This window comes from Podarcis muralis, chromosome 5, assembly GCF_964188315.1.
Source record: "Podarcis muralis chromosome 5, rPodMur119.hap1.1, whole genome shotgun sequence".
Classification (NCBI taxonomy): Eukaryota; Metazoa; Chordata; class Lepidosauria; order Squamata; family Lacertidae; genus Podarcis; species Podarcis muralis.
This window is the reverse complement of record NC_135659.1, coordinates 94435199-94455717: the sequence shown is the minus strand read 5'-3', so window position 1 is coordinate 94455717 and position 20519 is coordinate 94435199. Positions and strand designations below refer to the sequence as shown.

At 49.7% G+C, this 20519-nt stretch overlaps 1 protein-coding gene across 1 annotated transcript in view; it reads left to right on the top strand.

Annotated features, from left to right (window-relative positions):
• LOC114599758 (peroxidasin homolog) overlaps window positions 1-20519 on the top strand; it is a 66190-nt gene that overhangs the window by 32374 nt on the left and 13297 nt on the right. The window contains exons 6-17 of the mRNA XM_028735450.2: window positions 1128-1199; window positions 2003-2172; window positions 4421-4538; window positions 6151-6320; window positions 6860-7132; window positions 8234-8350; window positions 10331-10489; window positions 11640-11752; window positions 14607-14763; window positions 15819-15927; window positions 17540-17697; window positions 18590-20093. Coding sequence (XP_028591283.2) covers window positions 1128-1199; window positions 2003-2172; window positions 4421-4538; window positions 6151-6320; window positions 6860-7132; window positions 8234-8350; window positions 10331-10489; window positions 11640-11752; window positions 14607-14763; window positions 15819-15927; window positions 17540-17697; window positions 18590-20093 — 3120 coding nt within the window. The remainder of the gene's footprint in view (window positions 1-1127; window positions 1200-2002; window positions 2173-4420; window positions 4539-6150; window positions 6321-6859; window positions 7133-8233; window positions 8351-10330; window positions 10490-11639; window positions 11753-14606; window positions 14764-15818; window positions 15928-17539; window positions 17698-18589; window positions 20094-20519) is intronic.

The following is a 20519-nucleotide window of genomic DNA, read 5'->3' as shown; positions in this document are numbered from 1 at the left end:
CGAGGTACAATGGTACTTTCAGTCTACTAATAAACAGTCCTGATATCGCAGACTCATAGTATCAGCAGCACACTTTACCATACTGTACATCCAAACTAGCTGTAAGCATGCGTACTAACAGCGTATGTGTGCTCTCCTCGTGCCTCAAATTGCAAACTCATCTTCCTCCTTTTAATTGCATCTCCAGCTGACACCAATTAAGCATGGAGTGCCACTCACACACACTGAAGAAATTTCTGGAATGCTTCTTAAATTTAAAGGAACCTTATCTGTTTCGTGAAGAATGTATTCCTAACATTAACATCATGCCTAGCTTGGTCCTATGAGGGGGTGCTGGCAGTGGCGTAGCGTGGGGGGTGCCAGGGTGCCGGCCGCACCGGGCGCAACATCGGGGGGGGGGGCGCGAGTCCAGAGGGCCCAGCCGCGTCGTGCCCTCGGCCCGCCCCTATTGTCAGAGCGGCCGGCCAGCCTCCACCTGCTCCTACCTTGCCCACCCGAGGACTGCGGCAGCGCCCGCCCCCGTGGCCACCTACCCCCGCCTCGCCCATTGGCTCGCCTCCCTCGGCCCCACCTCTCTCCGATGGCCGCGGGGGTGTCCTGCTCGGCGCCGGCACCTTTTTTCAGGAGGTAGGGAGGCTGGACGGGGAGGTGGGGTCGGAAGCGGGCAGAGAAGGAGGGGAGCTCGTAGCCAAAAGGGCTGCGCCGGCCGGCAAAGGGCCGGGGAAAGTTTGGAGAGGAGAAACGCACCGTCATGATTTCCCGGTGGAAGCGGCAGGATTAGGGATGGCGAAGCGTAATTACGCACGAATTTCGCTGGGTGAGAGCTTCGGGGATCGATCGGCGGAAATGGGAATCAATTGGAATATGAGAAAGAGAGAGAGAGAGGGACCATCATTCATAGGCATAGATTTGTAGGGTTAGGGGGCGCAAATCCACGGGTTAGGGGGCGCAAATTACTTGCCTTGCCCCGGGTGCTGACAACCCACGCTACGCCGCTGGGTGCTGGGAAGGAGCACACCTAGGTGTGTTAAAACTTCACCCAGGGACAGTATCTGCCTGTCACTTGGGAGATGGCCTCAAAGAATACCCTGCTAACGTTCCGACTCTCTTCACTTCCCCCCATACAGCTTCTTGCACAACAACCGGATTTCCAGAATCCAGCCGGGCGCTGTCACCCAACCGGAATCGCTTAAACGCCTGTAAGTGGATAATCGCTGCAGCAAAGAACAATTCATCATTCTGGCTGGAGGCAAAAAGCTGGTCTCAACTGGACGCAGCTGTGTGGCTTTGCTAAGTGGGGGAGACCCAGGGAGCCATGTCGGTAGGTGGGCAAGATGCTAATATGTTCAGCCAGCCCTTTGGTGGTGGGGGCCTCTAATCCCCCTGGGCACCTGCCCCTGCCCCCAAACAATTTCAATATGGGGTCACAAATCGCAGAAGGTCCAAGTTTCCATCCCTAGCTGTTATGTACTGAGTTGAATAGGACCCAAAAGGCAGCAGTCTGATTGGTCCTAGAACAATAGGGTCCAGAATGCAGCAGTCTGATTGGTCCACAGGAGCCACCCAATCCAGCTCCAGGTGGAAGTGAATCTGCAACCTGATTGGCCTACAGGTGAATCCCGGAATTAGCCAATCACATGGGGTCTATTATGTAAATAATGTATATAAAGCAGACATTCTGGGGGAACTTCCATTCCTCCTCACCACTATGAGCTGAATAAAGAGCATGAGATCCACTCTCAGTTCCGAGTATATTTCACTAGCATATCTCATTTAAAAGATCTTGGCCCACCAAGCTAGAAAAGCACTGCCTGAGATGGTGGGAGAACTTCTGCCCATGGAGAGGGTCATATGGAGAAGGGTCTCAGTTGATGATCGCAGGGTCTGGTTGGTTCATCTGGTTTGGGGGTCTTGAGTGCAAAGTCACCATTCCCTTGGGGCTACCGGGAAAGCTCCACCAATTATGATCCCCACTTCTTCTTCCTTCACCTCTTTGCCTCAGGCGGCTGGACTCCAACGCCTTGCTGTGCGATTGTGACCTGATGTGGCTGGCAGAATTGCTGAGGAAATTCACCGTGCAGGGCAACACCCAGACGGCAGCTACCTGCGAGAACCCAAGGGAGCTGCAGGGGCGCTCCATCGTCACCCTGACCACCCAAGAATTCAACTGCGGTGAGCGCCCTGCCAAAGACACCGCAATATCGGTTTTGTTTATCTCGTTGGCATCCAGTGCCTCGCATAACCTTGCCATAACTTTAAACTGCACCCACCCCTTTGCACCCAACCGCTGCATCAAACCACCTTGGTGCTGTAGGAGCGTTTCATGGCCATCCTATCTGTTATGTACTGAGTTGAATAGGATCCAAAAGGCAGCAGTCTGATTGGTCCTAGCACAATAGGATTCAGGATGCAGCAGTCTGATTGGTCCTAGAACAATAGGATTCAGGATGCAGCAGTCTGATTGGTCCTAGAACAATAGGGTCCAGAATGCAGCAGTCTGATTGGTCCACAGGAGCCACCCAATCCAGCTCCAGGTGGAAGTGAATCCACAACCTGATTGGCCTACAGGTGAATCCCGGAATTAGCCAATCACGTGGGGCCCATTGTGCAAATAATGTATATAAAGCAGACATTCTGGGGGAACTTCCATTCCTCCTCACCACTATGAGCTGAATAAAGAGCATGAAATCCACTCTCGACTCCGAGTATATTTCACTACCCAGAATGCCTCACTCTGAAGAAAGATCTCACCCCCGGTCCTTCTAAAGCAAGGCAGGGAGAGAGATGTTGGCAGATCATCCAATTTAATACATAACGTAGCCCAAGGGCGCTGCTGCCAGTTTACCCATACAGCCCAGCAGAGGAGACAGCTTGCAAGGGCGAGTAGAGGGAACAATGTCCCATGTGTGACTTCACACATGACATTTACCTTCCGATGTTCTGACATCCGGACACAGGGAGGAGCCAGGGGCGGAGCCAAATGCGGCCATCGCAAGGCTTCAGTAGCAGACTGAAAATATTCACAAATATTTGGGCCCCCCAAAAGAGCTTGGCCCCCCAGGAGCTGGCACGCTGCAGTCCCACCTTGCCTTTGCACCATCCTGGTAAAGAGCTGCGATGGAACAGGTGGTATCACATCATCACCTAACTGCCAGGTCCGTTCCTGGCTATAGAGGGGGGATAGGAAGGGAAATGGAAGCTGTGGGGATGAGAAGAGATGCCACCATCTTGAAGAGCCCAAAACCATCAAGGGGATGGAGGAATTACCTTGTGGCTTAGGGCCCTCGTATTTATGGAACCGCCTCTCCTGGTATGCCCCGCAGAGGACCTTAAGGTCCATGAATAATCAAAGTTTAGAGGTCCCTGGCCCTAAGGAAGTCAGACTATCCTCCACCAGGGCCAGGGCCTTCTCAGTGATGGCTCCGACCTGGTGGAATGCTCTGTCCCATGAGACCAGGGCCCTGCAGGATTTAACTTCCTTCCACAGGGCCTGTAAGACAGAGCTATTCTGCCTGGCTTTCAATTTGAACTTAGCCTGATCTTTTATTCCCCTTCCTTCCTTCCTTCCCTCCCCCTCCCCTTATTATGAAGATTACCCGCTCTGGGATCCCACAGCTAATTCTCCCCTGGTCTCCTCACTGGCCCAAATAGGACTAACTTAGCCAGCTAGCCCTGGTGATCATCTAAAGTTTATTGGATGAATTTCCCCCCTAAATTTATTTTTGAATTCTCAATTTGTTGTTGTTGTTGTTTAGTCGTTTAGTCATGACCGACTCTTTGTGACCCCCTGGACCAGAGCACGCCAGGCACTCCTGTCTTCCACTGCCTCCCGCAGTTTGGTCAAACTCATGCTGGTAGCTTCGAGAACATTATCCAACCATCTCGTCCTCTGCCGTCCCCTTCTCCTTGTGCCCTCCATCTTTCCCAACATCAGGGTCTTTTCCAGGGAGTCTTCTCTTCTCCTGAGGTGGCCAAAGTCTTGGAGCCTCAGCTTCAGGATCTGTCCTTCCAGTGAGCACTCAGGGCTGATTTCCTTCAGAATGGAGAGGTTTGATCTTCTTGCAGTCCATGGGACTCTCAAGAGTCTCCTCCAGCACCATAATTCAAAAGCATCCATTCTTCGGCGATCAGCCTTCTTTATTGTTATTTATTGTTATTTACGTTTTATACTGTATTTCATGTTGTTTTTTTGTTGCATCAATTAAGTGTTTTAAATTTGTTGTTAGCCGCCCTGAGCCTGGTTTTCTGAACTGGGAAGGGCAGGGTATAAATAAGAATTTATTATTATTATTATTATTTATTACGCTGAAAGGCTGCAGGATCTGGGGCTTTGGGGTTCAGAGAAATGGCGAGTAAGTTGACCTGCTAGAACAAGGCAGTCCAACTTCTCAAGTGGGGCACCCTTCGCGGTCTTTTTCAGAGAGGCCTCGCATCACGACCGAGCCACAAGATGCAGATGTCACCCTGGGCAACACCGTCTATTTCATCTGCAGAGCAGAAGGTAACCCCAAGCCCAAGATCATCTGGCTCCACAACAAGTAAGTCTCACACGATTTTCACCCAGCTGAGCCGGAACGCAAGCGTGCTCTCTCCAGAGGAGCACAGGCGTAAACCAGTCTGGCTGTGATATGACCCTCCCCTCAGAGAATCTTGGGGATTGTGCCTTTGGGCTCACCATCTGAAAAGATCTGACGCGCGAGGAAGAAGGGTTGTGGAGGGAGGAGGGGAAAGCAAGGCTCAAGCACAAGTTATTCAAGTTAAAATTAATAATAATAATAAATTATTTATACCCCACCCTCCCCGGCCAGAGCCAGGCTCAGGGCAGCTAACACCAGTAAAAGTACAATAAAAACATAATGGGGGGGAGAGAGAAACAATTTAAAATACAGGTTAAAATACAATTTAAAATGCAGCCTCATTTTAATAGTAACCCATAGATCAAAACCATAAGGGGAGGGAAACATAAGGGTCAGACTGAGTCCAAACCAAAGGCCAGGCAGAAGAGCTCTGTTTTGCAGGCCCTGCGGAAAGATGTCACGTCCTGCAGGGCCCTAGTCTGTTGTGACAGAGCGTTCCACCAAGTCGGGGTCAGTACTGAAAAGACCCTGGCCCTAGTTGAGACCAATCTAACCACCTTGCGACCTGGGACCTCCAAAGTGTTGTCATTTGTGGACCTTAAGGTCCTCTGCGGGGCATACCAGGAGAGGTGTTCCCATAGGTACGTGGGTCCTGACATTACAGCCAATGTCATTGGCCGTTCTGCATGTCTTGCCCTTGGTAAAGGGCAGTCGTCGTCCCCATACCTCGGACTCTTTTCTCCCCACATTTTCACATCAAATGCAGGTACAGAGCAGGCGGCAATGTTCAGGACAGGAGCGCGAGGCAGCTGCTGTCACAATACGCAAAATTCTAGGACTACTTCGAAGTCTCTATCAGAGTCCAAATATCAAGGAGTTCTGATTTCTGAGAAACTCCCGTCCCTAGCTTTACAGACAATTACTGTATTTTTTGCTCTATAAGACACACTTTTTCCCTCCTAAAAAGTAAGGGGAAATGTGTGTGCGTCTTATGGAGCGAATGCAGGCTGCGCAGCTATCCCAGAAGCCAGAACAGCAAGAGGGATCGTTACTTTCGCTGCGCAGCAATCCCTCTTGGTATTCTGGCTTCTGGGATTCAGAATATTTTTTTTCTTGTTTTCCTCCTCCAAAAACTAGGTGCGTCTTATGCTCTGGTGTGTCTTATAGAGCGAAAAATACGGTATGTGCATATCTATCTCTTGAGTTAGCGTATCTAGGGATGCCCCTGGCTGACTCCTGGTTAGGCTTTGAGAGCCAGTGTGGTGTAGTGGTTAAGAGCGGTAGTCTCGTAATCTGGTGAACCGGGTTCGCTTCCCCGCTCCTCCACATGCAGCTGCTGGGTGACCTTGGGCCAGTCACACTTCTTTGAAGTCTCTCAGCCTCACTCACCTCACAGAGTGTTTGTTGTGGGGGAGGAAGGGAAAGGAGAATGTTAGCCGCTTTGAGACTCCTTAAAGGGAGTGAAAGGCGGGATATCAAATCCAAAAACTCTTAGGCTGAGCTAACATGACAGTTTCCTGCTCCCAGGAGTTCCCAGATTCAGAGCGTTTAGATCTTCCTTTCTGTTTCTCAGCAACGAGATCGACATGCAAGATGACGGGCGTCTGAACCTCCTACAGGACGGAACATTAATGATCCAAGATACCAGGGAATCGGACAAAGGCATCTACCAGTGCATGGCCAAGAATGTCGCTGGAGAAGCAAAGACCCAGGAAGTTGTGCTGCGCTACTACGGCCACCCATGTAATGGCTTTTAAAGATCCTCTGAAATTTAAGAATTGCCGCTGTGTCCGTTAGAGAGCAGCTTCTGGGTCATGTGGCCAGCATAACTAAGCCACTTCTGGCAAACCAGAGCAGTGCACAGAAATGCCGTTTACCTTCCCGCCTATTTATCTACTTGCACTTTGACGTGCTTTTCAACTGCTAGGTTGGCAGGAGCAGGGACCGAGCAACAGGAGCTCACCCCGTCACGGGGATTCGAACCGCCGGCCTTCTGATCGGCAAATCCTAGGCTCTGTGGTTTAACCTCTGTTGGTTCAGCCACAAGCAGCTTAGTCCTGCTGGCCACATGACCCGGAAGCTGTACGCCGGCTCCCTCAGCCAGTAAAGCGAGATGAGCGCCGCAACCCCAGAGTCGTCCGCGACTGGACCTAATGGCCAGGGGTCCCTTTACCTTTACCTTATAGGGCTGTTGTGAAAAAATGCATTCTGAGCACTAGGTAAATGCTAAGCACCAGCAACCAACTGACAACACCCAGCCCTCGTTTCTCTTTTGCTTTCAGCCAAACCCAGCTTTGTGATCCAGCCCCAGAACACAGAAGTGCTGATTGGGGAGAGCGTCACTTTGGAATGTGGGGTCTCCGGGCACCCTCTGCCCCGCGTCACCTGGGTGCTGAGCTCAGGGTCACCACTGCCACAGGACCCTCGCTTCACCATCACCAGCTCCGGGGGGCTTTACATCCAAAACGTCACCTTCTCGGACCAAGGGCAGTACAGCTGCAATGCGAGTAACAGCGAGGGCTCCATCCAAGCCACGGCCAACGTCATTGTGCAAGGTGACCAAGACACACATAGTGACCGCCGGGAACAGGTGGGCGGGAAGTTATGCCAAAGTTGGGGAGATCTACCTCAGAACAAAAAGTATAAGATGTGAGAAGGGCCCCCTGGCTGAAATCCATGCGGTTCTGAAACTTTCGCCCCACCGTCTTGATGCAAAATGGCATTGATTTGTAGCCAAACGAAAACCTGCTCCTGTTCTCAGGGACCACCATGCAAAATTTGGTTATGATGTCTTAAGAAGTGTCCAAATGCAAATAAGTTTCCAAAATAGACAGGCGCCCCTCAGCTTGGGCGGAGGTTATGCTCTGGGCCTTTGTGCGTATAAGAAAAAATTGTGTAACTCGGGAGCCTAAAAAGCATCTAACTCATGGGGAGGCGAACTAAGGCCCAGGGGCCGGATCTGGCCCAATCGCCTTCTAAATCCGGCCCGCATACGGTCCGGGAATCAGCATGTTTTTACGTGAGTGGAATGGGTCATTTTATTTAAATTGCATCTCTGGGTTATTTGTGGGGCCTGCCTGGTGTTTTTACATGAGCAGAATGTGTGCTTTTATTTAAAATGCATCTCTGGGTTATTTGTGGGGCATAGGAATTCCTTCATATATATTTTTTTCAATATACAGTCCAGCCTCCCACAAGGTCTGAGGGACAGTGGACCGGCCCCCTGCTGAAAAAGTTTGCTGAGCCCTGATCTAAATGCTCGCTTTTCCTGCTCTTCAGCAATCTCTCCCGCTCTCTCTCCACACAATTCTCTCTTCAACTAGATTCCAGTATAGCAGTTTGGTCCTGATTTGCCTGCACAATGCTTTTGCAGAGTTTAGACCGGGGGTAGTCAACCTTTTTATACCTACCGCCCACTAATGCATCTTTCTTAATGGTAAAATTTCCTTACCGCCCACCAGTGCTCAATGGAAGGAGGATTCAGCTTGTGCCATAGAACCCCCTACTGCCCACCTAGAATCCTGAAACGCCCACTAGTGAGCGGTAGGGACCAGGTTGACAACCCCCAAGTTAGATAATGGCCAGTTCTGGGTGGAAAGGGATTTTTCTGCCATTTTCGAAAGGCCTGATTTCTGTTCTTTTTTCCACTTCCTCAGATACTCCTAAGTTTCTGATCATCCCGACCGACCAGACCGTAACAGAGGGTCAAAGTGTTGACTTTCCCTGCTCTGCAGAAGGCCGTCCGCTGCCAGTCATCGCCTGGACAAGAGCAGGTATTCTTTGTTCTAACTGTTCTTCTATAAAGATTTGCAGACTCCAGAAGCTGTAAGCATGCCTTCGGTTTGGTGCCCTCAGGACCATAGAATCATAGAATCATAGAGTTGGAAGAGACCACAAGGGCCATCGAGTCCAACCCCCTGCCAAGCAGGAAACACCATCAGAGCACTCCGGACATATGGTTGTCAAGCCTCTGCTTAAAGACCTCCAAAGAAGGAGACTCCACCACACTCCTTGGCAGCAAATTCCACTGTCAAACAGCTCTTACTGTCAGGAAGTTCTTCCTAATGTTTAGGTTTAGGACCTTTGGATTACAACTTCCCTCAGCCCCGGACAGCACAGAGCTGATGCGGAATCGCTATCCAAAACCTCTGGAGGACTAGGTTGGGTCGGTTGGGTCTATCACTCTCCCTCAGAGGTTGAAAGACCAAGAGGCCACAAAGGCTCTTTGCTTGCTTGCTTTTAGCTTCTAGCTTTTAATAATCTGGGCCAATGGTGTAGTCACATAGATGACCTAACTGCAGCTATCACTGGGCAACTGCTCGCCCACGGATCAACAGGAAGCGGGTTCTTTCAGCACTGTGTGGAGTAACCTCACCGCATAGGTAATTCTGCCAAGAGATCCCAGGGCACAATGTGCCCATCATAATGCTCACCTGCCAAGGCATTGCCCCATTCAGCCTTTCCAAAGATCTGCTCAGGCCAGTGTGCTTTGAATTGGTATGTTTCTGAGTGACTGGGAGCGGCCGCCAAGACCATATAACACCGGTCCTGAAAGACCTACATTGGCTCCCAGTATGTTTCTGAGCTCAATTCAAAGTGTTGGTGCTGACCTTTAAAGCCCTAAATGGCCTCAGCCCTGTATACCTGAAGGAGTGTCTCCACCCCCATCATTCAGCCTGGACACTGAGGTCCAGCTCTGAGGGCTTTCTGGCTGTTCCCTTCCTGCAAGAAGTGAGGTTGTAGGAAACCAAGTAGAGGGCCTTCTCAGTAGTGGCGCCCACCCTGTGGAACGCCCTCCCATCAGATGCCAGGGAAATAAACAACTATCTGACTTTTAGAAGACATCTGAAGGCAAGCCTGTTCAGGGAAGTTTTTCATGTTTTATCGCTTTTTAATGAATATTCTGTTGGGAACCGCCCAGAGTGGCTAGGGAAACCCAGCCAGAAGGGCGGGGTACAAATAAATTGTTGTTGTTGTTGTTGTTGTTGTTGTTTATTATCATCTTAAAAGGTAAAGGGACCCCTGACCATTAGGTCCAGTTGTGACCGACTCTGGGGTTGCGGTGCTCATCTCGGTTTATTGGCCGAGGGAGCCAGTGTACAGTTTCCGGGTCATGTGGCCAGCATGACTAAGCCGCTTCTGGCAAACCAGAGCAGCGCACAAAAACGTCGTTTACCTTCCTGCTGGAGCAGTACCTATTTATCTACTTGCACTTTGACGTGCTTTTGAACTGCTAGGTTGTCAGGAACAGGGACCGAGCAATGGGAGCTCACCCCGTCGCGGGGATTCGAACCACCGACCTTCTGATTGGCAAGTCCTAGGCTTTGTGGTTTAACCCACAGCGCCACCCGCGTCCCTATTAGCATCTTATGGGGTCATAAATAACCAGATCCACACCATCCATTCAAAGCACAACCAATGCACATTTAAAGCATGTGTCGTCCCCCAAGCAATCCTGCAAACTGTAATGGCCCACTTGCAGAGCTACAATTCCCAACCCCTGTAACGAACTACTGTTCCCAGGGAACCACTGCCTTAAAACAGTCCCAGTGTTCCTCAGAACCAGCACCAAGCCTTTGGCAGCTGCCAGCTCCTCACCTAGATGCATTGTGGGAAATAAAAAAAATGTGGCTTGGCCCATCTTCCCAGGGCTGCCACCACATCTCATCAAGAGCGCCCAACTGGAGCCAGCCTTGCCCACAAGAACTCAGTCCAAACATGGCCACCGCCTTACAGCATGTCGTTGTTGTTAGGTGGTCCGTTGCCGAGCGACCGGAGACACAGCATCCTCTCCACAGGCACCCTGAGGGTGGTCCGAGTGGCCCTTCACGACCAAGGCCAGTACGAATGCCACGCCATCAGCGCCATTGGGGTCCGAAGCTCCCCTGTGCAGCTCTGGGTGACTCCGCGAGGTATGTTTGGTCGTACATCTTCTGCTCCTCAAATCGCTTTTGCCTCCTGTGGCCCTTTGAGCTTCTTCCCCAGTTGTTCCTGTTATAAGAAAAAACTGGTCCTTTTCCCTTATGGGGTATCCAAGAGTCCGTAAACCAAACCAAACCAAACCTTCCCTGTTTAGAGAAGTTTTTAATGTCTGATGCTGTATTGTTTTTAATATTCAGTTGGAAGCCGCCCAGAGTGGCTGGGAAAACCCAGCCAGATGGGCGGGGTATAAATAATAAATTATTATTATTATTATTATTATTATTATTATTATTATTATCCGTATAGAGTCCTTAAAGTGGGTTCCCCTAGCCGTAGGAGAAAATAACAGAGGCCAACCAGAGTATATTGAGAAGCAAAGCGGTTAGTAAGCCTGATCTTTATTAAACTGTTGCAACAGGGTCCCCACTCACCGCACACTGGAGGGAAGAGAGAACTCCGAACAATTGTGTGCAAGTCCTTATTATAGACTTTTGAAATTGCCCACCCTGTAGCCCAAGGCCACCCCTCTGAAACATCATACAAACATCACAGAAGGAGGCGGTTTACAGCAGAAATCCTGTCTGCCAGGATACCTGATACTGGTCACTGATTGCTTTACCTGGGCAGCCCAGCCATTCTTTTGTGATGGTAAATACTTTAATTCCTGAATCCAGGTCACAGGCTCACCCTATTCATACACAAATACGCCCTTAAGACAGGTAAGCAAAAGACAATGGAGAGGCTTTCCCATTCACTTCCTCCTTGCAGAGAAACATTTGAGGTCAATTTGGGAGAGTCCTGTACTATTTCAGACACGTGGGTTATATACTTATGTGTGTATGTGTGCCTTGTACATTTATGAACATTTATTTTATATTTGAGACCTTGTAATTCTTACAATTCCTCCTTTGGTAATCCTCACAGAACTCTAGCCCAATGGTTGCCATTAATTTGATTTGAAATGATTTTAGAATGAATTGATTTTAGAATGCTGTATTGGTTTACTGTTGTGAGCCGCTCTGAGCCCGGCTTCGGCTGGGGAGGGAGGAATATAAATAAAATTTTATTAGTAGTAGTATAACATTCCTGACCGAGAAGTTTGGGGTGTCTGCCCAACTTTTTCCTCTTCTCCCTAAACAGTGATTCCGGTCTTCCTTCATCCCCCGCAAGATATGGTGGCAGAGACTGGACAAGACATCGAGATCACCTGCGCTGCCCAAGGGGACCCACAGCCCACCATCACATGGGCCAAGGTACCTGAGTGCTGATCTTTTTTCCTCCTTCTTCTTTTTTAATTTGCATTTTATTTATTTGTTAACATTCTTATATTACATCGGTAAACGTTGTCATATTACATTACAGGGCTTACTATAATATAATTTCCAACATGTATACAAAATTTTTTTATACCTAGAAAGAAAATGAAACAAACAAAAAGAAAGAACAAAAAAAATCCCCCCAAATCATATACATACCAACACACTAGACTTCCTGTCTACCCCGTTGTATATTCCTTTTTTACAAATGAATGTACTCTTATTATTGTATATTTCTTTACATTTTATCCAATACATTCCTATATCAATATGTGCTCTTAGTCGTATTTCTCAACTCAGTCTCACTCCAACGCCAATCAAATGCTAGCATAGATCGCGAACCTCTACTGTATTTTTGAACGTATGTTTTATATCTATCCCACTTTTCCATAAATTTTTGTTTTGAGTTGCCTCTCAGGCTATTTGTCAACTGCGCCGTTTCAGCAAATTCTTGTAGCTTGTAATGCCAGTCTGTTATTGTCGGGGCTTCTTGTTCATTCCACCCCTTGGCCACCAAAGTCCGAGCTGCAGCCGTTGCATATAAGAATACCTCCCTAAAGGCCTTCGGGATGTCCCTGCCAACAATGCTTAACAGAAATGCCTCTGGTCTTTTTAAAAAGGTTATTCCAAACATTTTTTTCAACTCCTCGTAAATTAAGCCCCAGGACACTTTGATCTTCCTACATGTCCACCACATATGATACCTATGCTACCTGAGTGTTGATCGATGCCCTTTGAACACCTGTTGCCTTGAGGCCTGCCTGCCTTGAATCCAGGATGGGGAACCCACTGCTGTTGCTACAAACGCACAATATATTTTAAACACATTTCAAACACACACACCCAGAGGATCCCTGGAACTGTAGTTTGTTGAGGGTGCTGAGAATTTTAGGCCTGTAAGGGGTAAAATACAGCTCCCAGCTGGGCTACCAAAAGCCTGTGGACAGAGAGAATGGTGGACTGAATGTGCAAAGCCTTTTCCATACCACCTCCAGTATCCAGGCGGGGGAAGCAATGGTTATTTTGGGTCTCCAGAAAGAGTTCAGGCAGTGCAGACATCCCTAATCTGAAGCCCAGCCCTCTGTCCCAAATCTCAAAGAGAACTTTAAAGAGTGCATGCGAAGGAACACAGCCCAATGTGCCATGCGACCGTAGCCTGAGATGACTTGTCTTTTGCTGCCAATCAAATTTTTGCAATGCCTTTGCTGACATCTGGTGGACAGCTGGGTGAGACGCAGTAGCGTGCAAGCCCTAGTTTGCGCTTGCGTGTACAGTGGTACCTCGGGTTAAGAACTTAATTTGTTCTGGAGGTCCGTTCTTAACCTGAAACTGTTCTTAACCTGAGGTACCACTTTAGCTAATGGGGCCTCCTGTTGCCGCCATGCGATTTTTGTTCTTATTCTGAAGCAAAGTTCTTCACCCGAGGTACTATTTCTGGGTTAGCGGAGTCTGTAACCTGAAGCGTCTGTAACCCAAGGTACCACTGTATTCTGGTGGCTGTCGAAGTGTATCAGTTCACACAACCCTTTCTTCCTGGATCAAAGCCAGCCTGAACTGGGTTTTTTCAGGAGACTTGCCATGCCGAACAAGCACCCCATGCCCACTTTGGAGATCAATGTGTCCAATTTCGTCTCATTTTTTTCTGGGGAGGTACAATTTGTTCCAGGATGTGGGTGGTGCTGTGGTCTAAACCACTGAGCCTCTTGGGCTTGCCGATCAGAAGGTCGGTGGCAGTTTGAAAGCATGCCAAAATGTGCAAGTAGATAAATAGGTATGGCTCCGGTGGGAAGGTAAACGGCGTTTCCGTGCGCTGCTCTGGTTCGCCAGAAGCGGCTTAGTCATGCTGGCCACATGACCCGGAAAAACTGTCTTCGGACAAACGCCGGCTCCCTTGGCCAGTAAAGAAGATGAGAGCCACAACCCCAGAGTCGTCTGCGACTGGACTTAATTGTCAGGGGTCCTTTACCTTTACCTTTACAATTTGTTCCAAAACAAATTCGTCGCGCGCAAGTTTTGCACATGTACATATCCATTGGAGGAAAGCAAGTGTCTGCACACTAATATCAACCCAGGCAAGAATCATCATCATCATCATCATCACTCTGTTTTGGCTTTCTGACTCAGTCGACACATAAAAGACTGGAAGGGATAAGTTCTAGTTTTGAATGCACTTCCACATTAGTAAAAGTCTTTAAAAAAAGAAATCAACCTTTGAAATAGAAAAATAGCCCACCTGTTGATTTTCTTTTTGCATCGTGGTTTGTTTGTCTCAGCCCAGAGGAACATTCACACATGTGATCCACCCCAACCCCCTATGCATTTTGAGCTGGTACAGTCCGTCCCACCCCATTCTCCTGTGTGCATAAAGGTAAAGGGACCCCTGACCATTAGGTCCAGTCGTGGCCGACTCTGGGGTTGCGGCGCTCATCTCGCTTTATTGGCTGAGGGAGCCGGCGTACAGCTTCCGGATCATGTGGCCAGCATGACTAAGCCGCTTCTGGCGAACCAGAGCAGTGCACAGAAACGCCATTTACCTTCCCGCCGGAGTGGTACCTATTTATCTACTTGCACTTTGACGTGCTTTCAAACTGCTAGGTTGGCAGGAGCAGGGACCAAGCAACGGGAGCTCACCCCGTCGCGGGGATTAGAACCACCGACCTTCTGATCGGCAAGTCCTAGGCTCTGTGGTTTAACGCACAGTGCCACCCATGTCCCATCCTGTGTGCATAGCCTGGGCCAAAGCTGAACCTAGTCTATCCAAGCTCCAAAACCTCTTTCCGTTGCATATCAGGAAGGAATTCAGATCACGGAGAGCGGCAAGTTCCACATCAACAGAGAAGGGACCCTCTCCATCCGAGACCTGGGGATGGCTGACCAAGGGAGGTACGAGTGTGTAGCCAGAAACACTTTTGGGTTTACTTCCAGCACCATGCAACTGACAATCACAGGTGAGAGCAATCTTCCTTTGCATCTGCAGTGTTAGCCTGGTCATGCCACCTTCCCCAAGTTGGTGCCCTCCAGCTGTTTCAAACTACAACTCCCACTGGCTGGCGCTGATGGGAGTTGTAGCTGGAGGGCACCAGATTGGCAGAGGCTGGTCTAGTTGGAGCCAGTGTGCATGGCTGGCTTTTCTGCACCCCTGTACCCGCATACAATCTCTACCAACATACAATCCTAGATCTATGTTTTCTTTTCTTTTTAAAAAATAATTTTTATTTTATTTTAAAAAGAAATAAATGTACAACAAATTCAGTTTGCAAATCCATGCTCCGAAACTTGAGATTTTTCCTCATCCCTTCCATGGGTCCTAATATCAACATTTACATTTGCATATCAATCTGTTATCCATTTTTTTATCCATCTGAGTTGTCCATAGTTTTTGTTACCTTACAAGTGAGATTAAAATCCTCTAGATCTACATTTTCTAAGCAGAGCTGTCACCCAGTTACATAAACCCTAGCTGATTAAACAGGTACATTTTCTTGATGATTAGCTGGTTGATTAAATCTGCATACATTTGCAAAATATTTCCCCCCCATAAAATGAAAAGGATTCTTTGCAGATCCCTGCCTGTAGCCCCTTCTCTGGGTGACACAACGCAGCAGGATGCATAGGAAACTTTCTTATAATGAGTCACACCATGACTCTATAGCTCTATATTGTCTACACGGACAGGCAGCAGCTCACTGGGGTTTCAGGGGGGAGTCTTTTCCAGCCCGACCTGGAGAAACCTACATGAAAGGCAGATTTCTGCCATCAATGTGTGCAGCGCAGAAGGTTATGCTAAAAAGCAAGGGAAAGGCCTTTATGGGTGCAAGAAAAAGCAAAACTATTCTTATTGTCCTGACATTTTCACGTTCCGAGCATACTCAAAATATGTGCTAGGAGCTGGTTTATTGGGCGGTAAGGTTGCTGTTTTCAAGGCAGATGATTCTAAAATGGAAGTGGTTTAAATTTTGAATCTCTCCCCCCCCCCACCGCCACCTTTGTGGTTTTAAAAAAGCTACGAACGTTGGCAGAAGCGGCGACACCTTTGTAGCTACCTCGATCCAGGAAGCCATCAGCAGTGTGGACCACGCCATCAATTCTACACGCACTGAGCTGTTTAGCAAGTAAGACCGTTTGGAGAATAAACTCACATTTTCGGGGGCAGGTGGGAAGGCCGCACAGATGCAGAAGCCATTTTGTGGGGGGGGGGGCAGTTTTGCAGTCATTTCCCACCCGGGCTGGGTCTAGAATCACATCAAAGAAGTGATTCAGTTAAACGCGTTGCAAATTTCATACAGAGAAATCCCATTAGTGGAAAACAGGGACTTCACAGCGCCGGCTGGTGTCTCAGTGTTATAAAGCATATAAAGCGCTTTATCTTCACAAATGTAGCAGAGTCCCCAATTGTCACTCAGCCAGGGACTTCACGGGAAGTAGGAATTCCCACGCAAATGGAAAAGGGAGCAGGAATGGCTGCGTTCCGCCTGTCTGTCTGTGGTCAGGAATGGAAATAAGCCAAGAAAATTCAATCTTTCACATCATTGTTTTCTTAAGTCTGCAAAAGACACATACCGTATTTTTCCGACTATAACACGCCCCCATGTATAAGACGCTGCCTATTTGGGGGGGCTCAAACTTAAGAAAATGGGGGGAGATTGCCCAGAGTTGTTGAGATTTTTTTTGGGGGGGGGTGGAGCATAGCTGTCAATGTTTCCCTTTTTCTTAAGGGAAATTCCCTTATTCCGAATAGGATTCCTTGCAAGAAAAGGGAAAAGTTGACAGCTATGGGGTGGACCAGAGTTGTCGAGCTTTTTTAGGGGCGATATTGCTGAAAATCACCCACCCATCTGACCTGCGTGCTGCTGCAACCGCCGTCAGAAGCCTCAAATCACCCGCACTGTTGCCGCAGCGACAGCAAATAAACGCCAGCCCTTTTCGCAGACACCAAGAACACCGCTGGCAATCTCCAGTTCGCAGAACCAAACAATCCCATGTCACCAATGTGCACTGACCATGTATTAAGTGCTTTCCCCCCCATTTTTAGCATCCTTTTTTGGGGAGGGGAAACCTCATCTAATACACAGAAAAGTACGGTAGTTTTCATGTTTCCTCGGCATGGAAATGAGCATAAACAGTTGTGTAACCCACACTGAATAGCAGACAGCAAGACAAATCATGCAGTATTTTTAAGAAACCAAACTGCAGCAGAACAGAATCGGCGCTGATTGTGACGGATGCAAGTGGAAGCGGAAACTGCCGTTTTCTCGCTTCCCTAACTGGAAGTAAAATTAACAAGTGGGAGCTGCGACAAATTGTTTTTTTCAGGCTACTCCATTCCGCTCTCCTCCCCTAGCTTTCTATCTCCTGCCCCAATAGTCAGCCAGCATTGTGTGACCACTGAGCATGTTCAGTCATCCCTGGGTAGCTTTGGGGGTCGTCGTCCCCCCCACCTCCAAGGCTATAATCCTATACCGACTCAATTGGAAGGCAGCCCCATTGAACTGAATGGGACTTTCTTTGGAGTAGAAAGGTTGTTTATCCCCCTGCATAGCCTGGGGTTCCCCCAAGACTGCTGATATCGCCCTCTTGTGGACGGGAGGAACAGAGCCATTTTGGCTGCAATAAGGACCAGCACGTTTGAGAACTCGGATTGCTATTAGTATCTCAGCCGATAATGCAGAGGCTTTTAGAAAATGCGATGCCGCTTAAAAATGGCTTTCTGTCCTCTCCGGACAGGCGACCCAAAACTCCTAATGAATTGCTGGCTCTTTTCCGTTACCCGCGGGATCCGTACACCATCGAGACAGCTCGGGCCGGCGAGATCTTCGAAAGGACCTTGCAGCTCATCCAGGAACATGTTCAGCAAGGCTTGGTGGTGGACATGAACGGAACAGGTAATAAAGCCACCACTGAGCAACAGCAACAAACCATGAGAGCATGTTATGTGTTATGTCTCTGTTGTGGCGCCCTAGATATGGAAATCACTCCCACGAGAGGACTGCTTGCCCCCCATGTTAACAGCTTTTCAGTGTCAAGTCAACAGGTGTTTTTCCCACCCTCCAGGTGTACAGGAGACTAAGTTAAGGAACTGGTGTGTCTGCTGCTGAGATTCCATCCTGGAATTGCTTTTCTGGTTTCTATTTGGACGTAAACTGCATTCTAATAAAATGCTGAGAATGTCTTGCATTTGAACAAAATCTTCCTTGGCCTAGAAACCTTTGGGTTGAAGGGAAGGCTATAAGGACCTCTGTGTGGTCATTCCTTTGCCTTAAGAAGGCATACCGTATTGGCCTGAATATAAGCCACACTTTCCCCCCAAATTCCGATCGTGAAAAGTGTGGCCCCACCGCTCCAAAGCTTCCCCCAAGCTGTTGGGACAAAGGGGGGGGGGACAGGGGAGGCCCCCAGCAAAGCGGTATGGCTCCCCCCCCCAAGAGCAGCCCGGGAGCGCAGGGCAAGGGTGTCTGTCCCATCCACGGCTCCCAAGCCTCCCCCAAGCTGCAAAATTTGGAAGGTGTGGCTTATTTGCGGGTGCAGCTTATATTCGGCCCAGTACGGTAGCTCATATGTAATTAGAGTTTCCCTCTGAAGGACTAGGCATTTGCTAGAAACTTTAAAAATAAATATAAACCTGCGAGGGTTTAGGGAAGGTTCCAAATATCCTGGAATTATTAGCCTCACAATCTGGTTGTCAGATTTGCAATATTAGAAAAAGGAATTCGTTTTGTAGCGTATGTTTGTTCTGATTCTAATCCATTGGGTGACGCTCTGGGAGTGGTCTTTCAGGGTACCGCTACAACGACCTGGTGTCCCCGCACTACCTGAACATGATCGCTAACCTGTCCGGCTGCTCTGCCCACCGCCGCACCCCCAACTGCTCCGACATCTGCTTCCACAGGAAGTACCGGACCCATGACGGCTCATGCAACAACCTCCAGCACCCCATGTGGGGAGCCTCCCTCACTGCCTTTGAGCGGCTGCTCAAGCCGGCCTACCAGAACGGGTTCAACCTGCCCAGAGGCTTCTCTCTGGCCGACGACTCCCGGGAGCTCCCCCTGCCACTCCCTCGCTTGGTCTCGACCGCCATGATTGGCACGGAGACCATCACGCCCGACGACCAGTTCACTCACATGCTGATGCAATGGGGACAGTTCCTGGACCACGACATGGACCAGACTGTGGCGGCCATCAGCATGGCGCGCTTCTCCGATGGAGCGTCGTGCAGCCAGGTGTGCACCAACGACCCTCCCTGCTTCTCCGTCATGATCCCAGAGAACGACCCGCGGGTCAGGAATGGGCACTGCATGTTCTTCGTCCGCTCCAGCCCCGTGTGTGGTAGCGGGATGACCTCTCTGCTGATGAACTCTGTGTACGCCCGGGAGCAAATCAACCACCTCACCTCGTTCATTGACGCATCCAACGTCTACGGAAGCACGGAGCACGAGTCTCTGGAGCTGAGGGACCTCAGCAACCAGAGGGGGCTCCTGAAGCAAGGGCAGGTGGTCCCCAGCTCTGGGAAGCACCTCCTCCCCTTCGCCGTGGGGCCTCCCACCGAATGCATGCGGGACGAGAGCGAGAGTCCCGTCCCGTGTTTCTTGGCTGGCGACCACCGAGCCAACGAGCAGCTGGCCTTGACTTCCATGCACACCCTGTGGTTCCGGGAGCATAACCGCGTGGCCACCAAGCTCCTGGCCCTGAACCCTCACTGGGACGGGGATACCATCTACCACGAGGCTCGGAAGATCGTGGGGGCCGAGATGCAGCACATCACGTACTCGCACTGGTTGCCCAAGATCTTCGGGGAAGCCGGGATGAAGGTCTTGGGGGAGTACAAAGGCTACGAGCCCAACACCAACGCCGGCATCCTGAATGCCTTCGCCACGGCCGCCTTCCGCTTCGGCCACACCCTCATCAACCCTCTCCTCTACCGTCTCAACGAAACTTTCCAGCCCATCCGGCAGGGCCACGTCCCTCTTCACAAGGCCTTCTTCTCGCCTTTCAGGATCACCCAGGAAGGCGGCATCGACCCGCTTCTCCGCGGACTCTTCGGGGTCCCCGGGAAAATGCGAGTGCCTTCCGAACTCTTGAACATGGAGCTGACCGAGAAGCTCTTCTCCATGGCCCATTCCGTCTCTCTGGACCTGGCAGCCATCAACATCCAGAGGGGGCGCGACCACGGCATCCCCCCTTACAACGATTTCCGGGTCTTCTGCAACCTCACGTCCGCGCAGGAGTTTGACGACCTCAAGAACGAGATTAGGAACCTCGAAATCAGGGAGAAGCTCAGGAGGTAGGCGGCCCGGCCAAAGGGCACCAGAGAGGTCAGCGACAATTGTAACCAACCCTCCTTTAGGTGTCTCCTTTGTGCAACAACCAAACACCAGCCCTCCTGTTTCTCCCCCTGACCCCAGCACATGAGACCATTTACTTCCGTTGCTCTAGGTCAGGCGCAGAGAACCTGTGGCTCCAAATCTTGCTGGGCAACAACTCACATCTTCCCTGATCGTAGGCCCCATTAGGAGAGGCTGATAGGAGTCAAAGTCCTCTAGCCTCTTGAGGCTCACAAATTATATTGCCTTTAGCAACAGAAGTGAATAACTCAACACACAAAGGGATTGTAGTGTTTACATGCCTCCGTTCCATGTCAGGCTGCAGTCCATAGCAAGCGTTGACTCAGTTGCTGCAAGTATCTTGAAGATTGCCCAAGGTATATCTG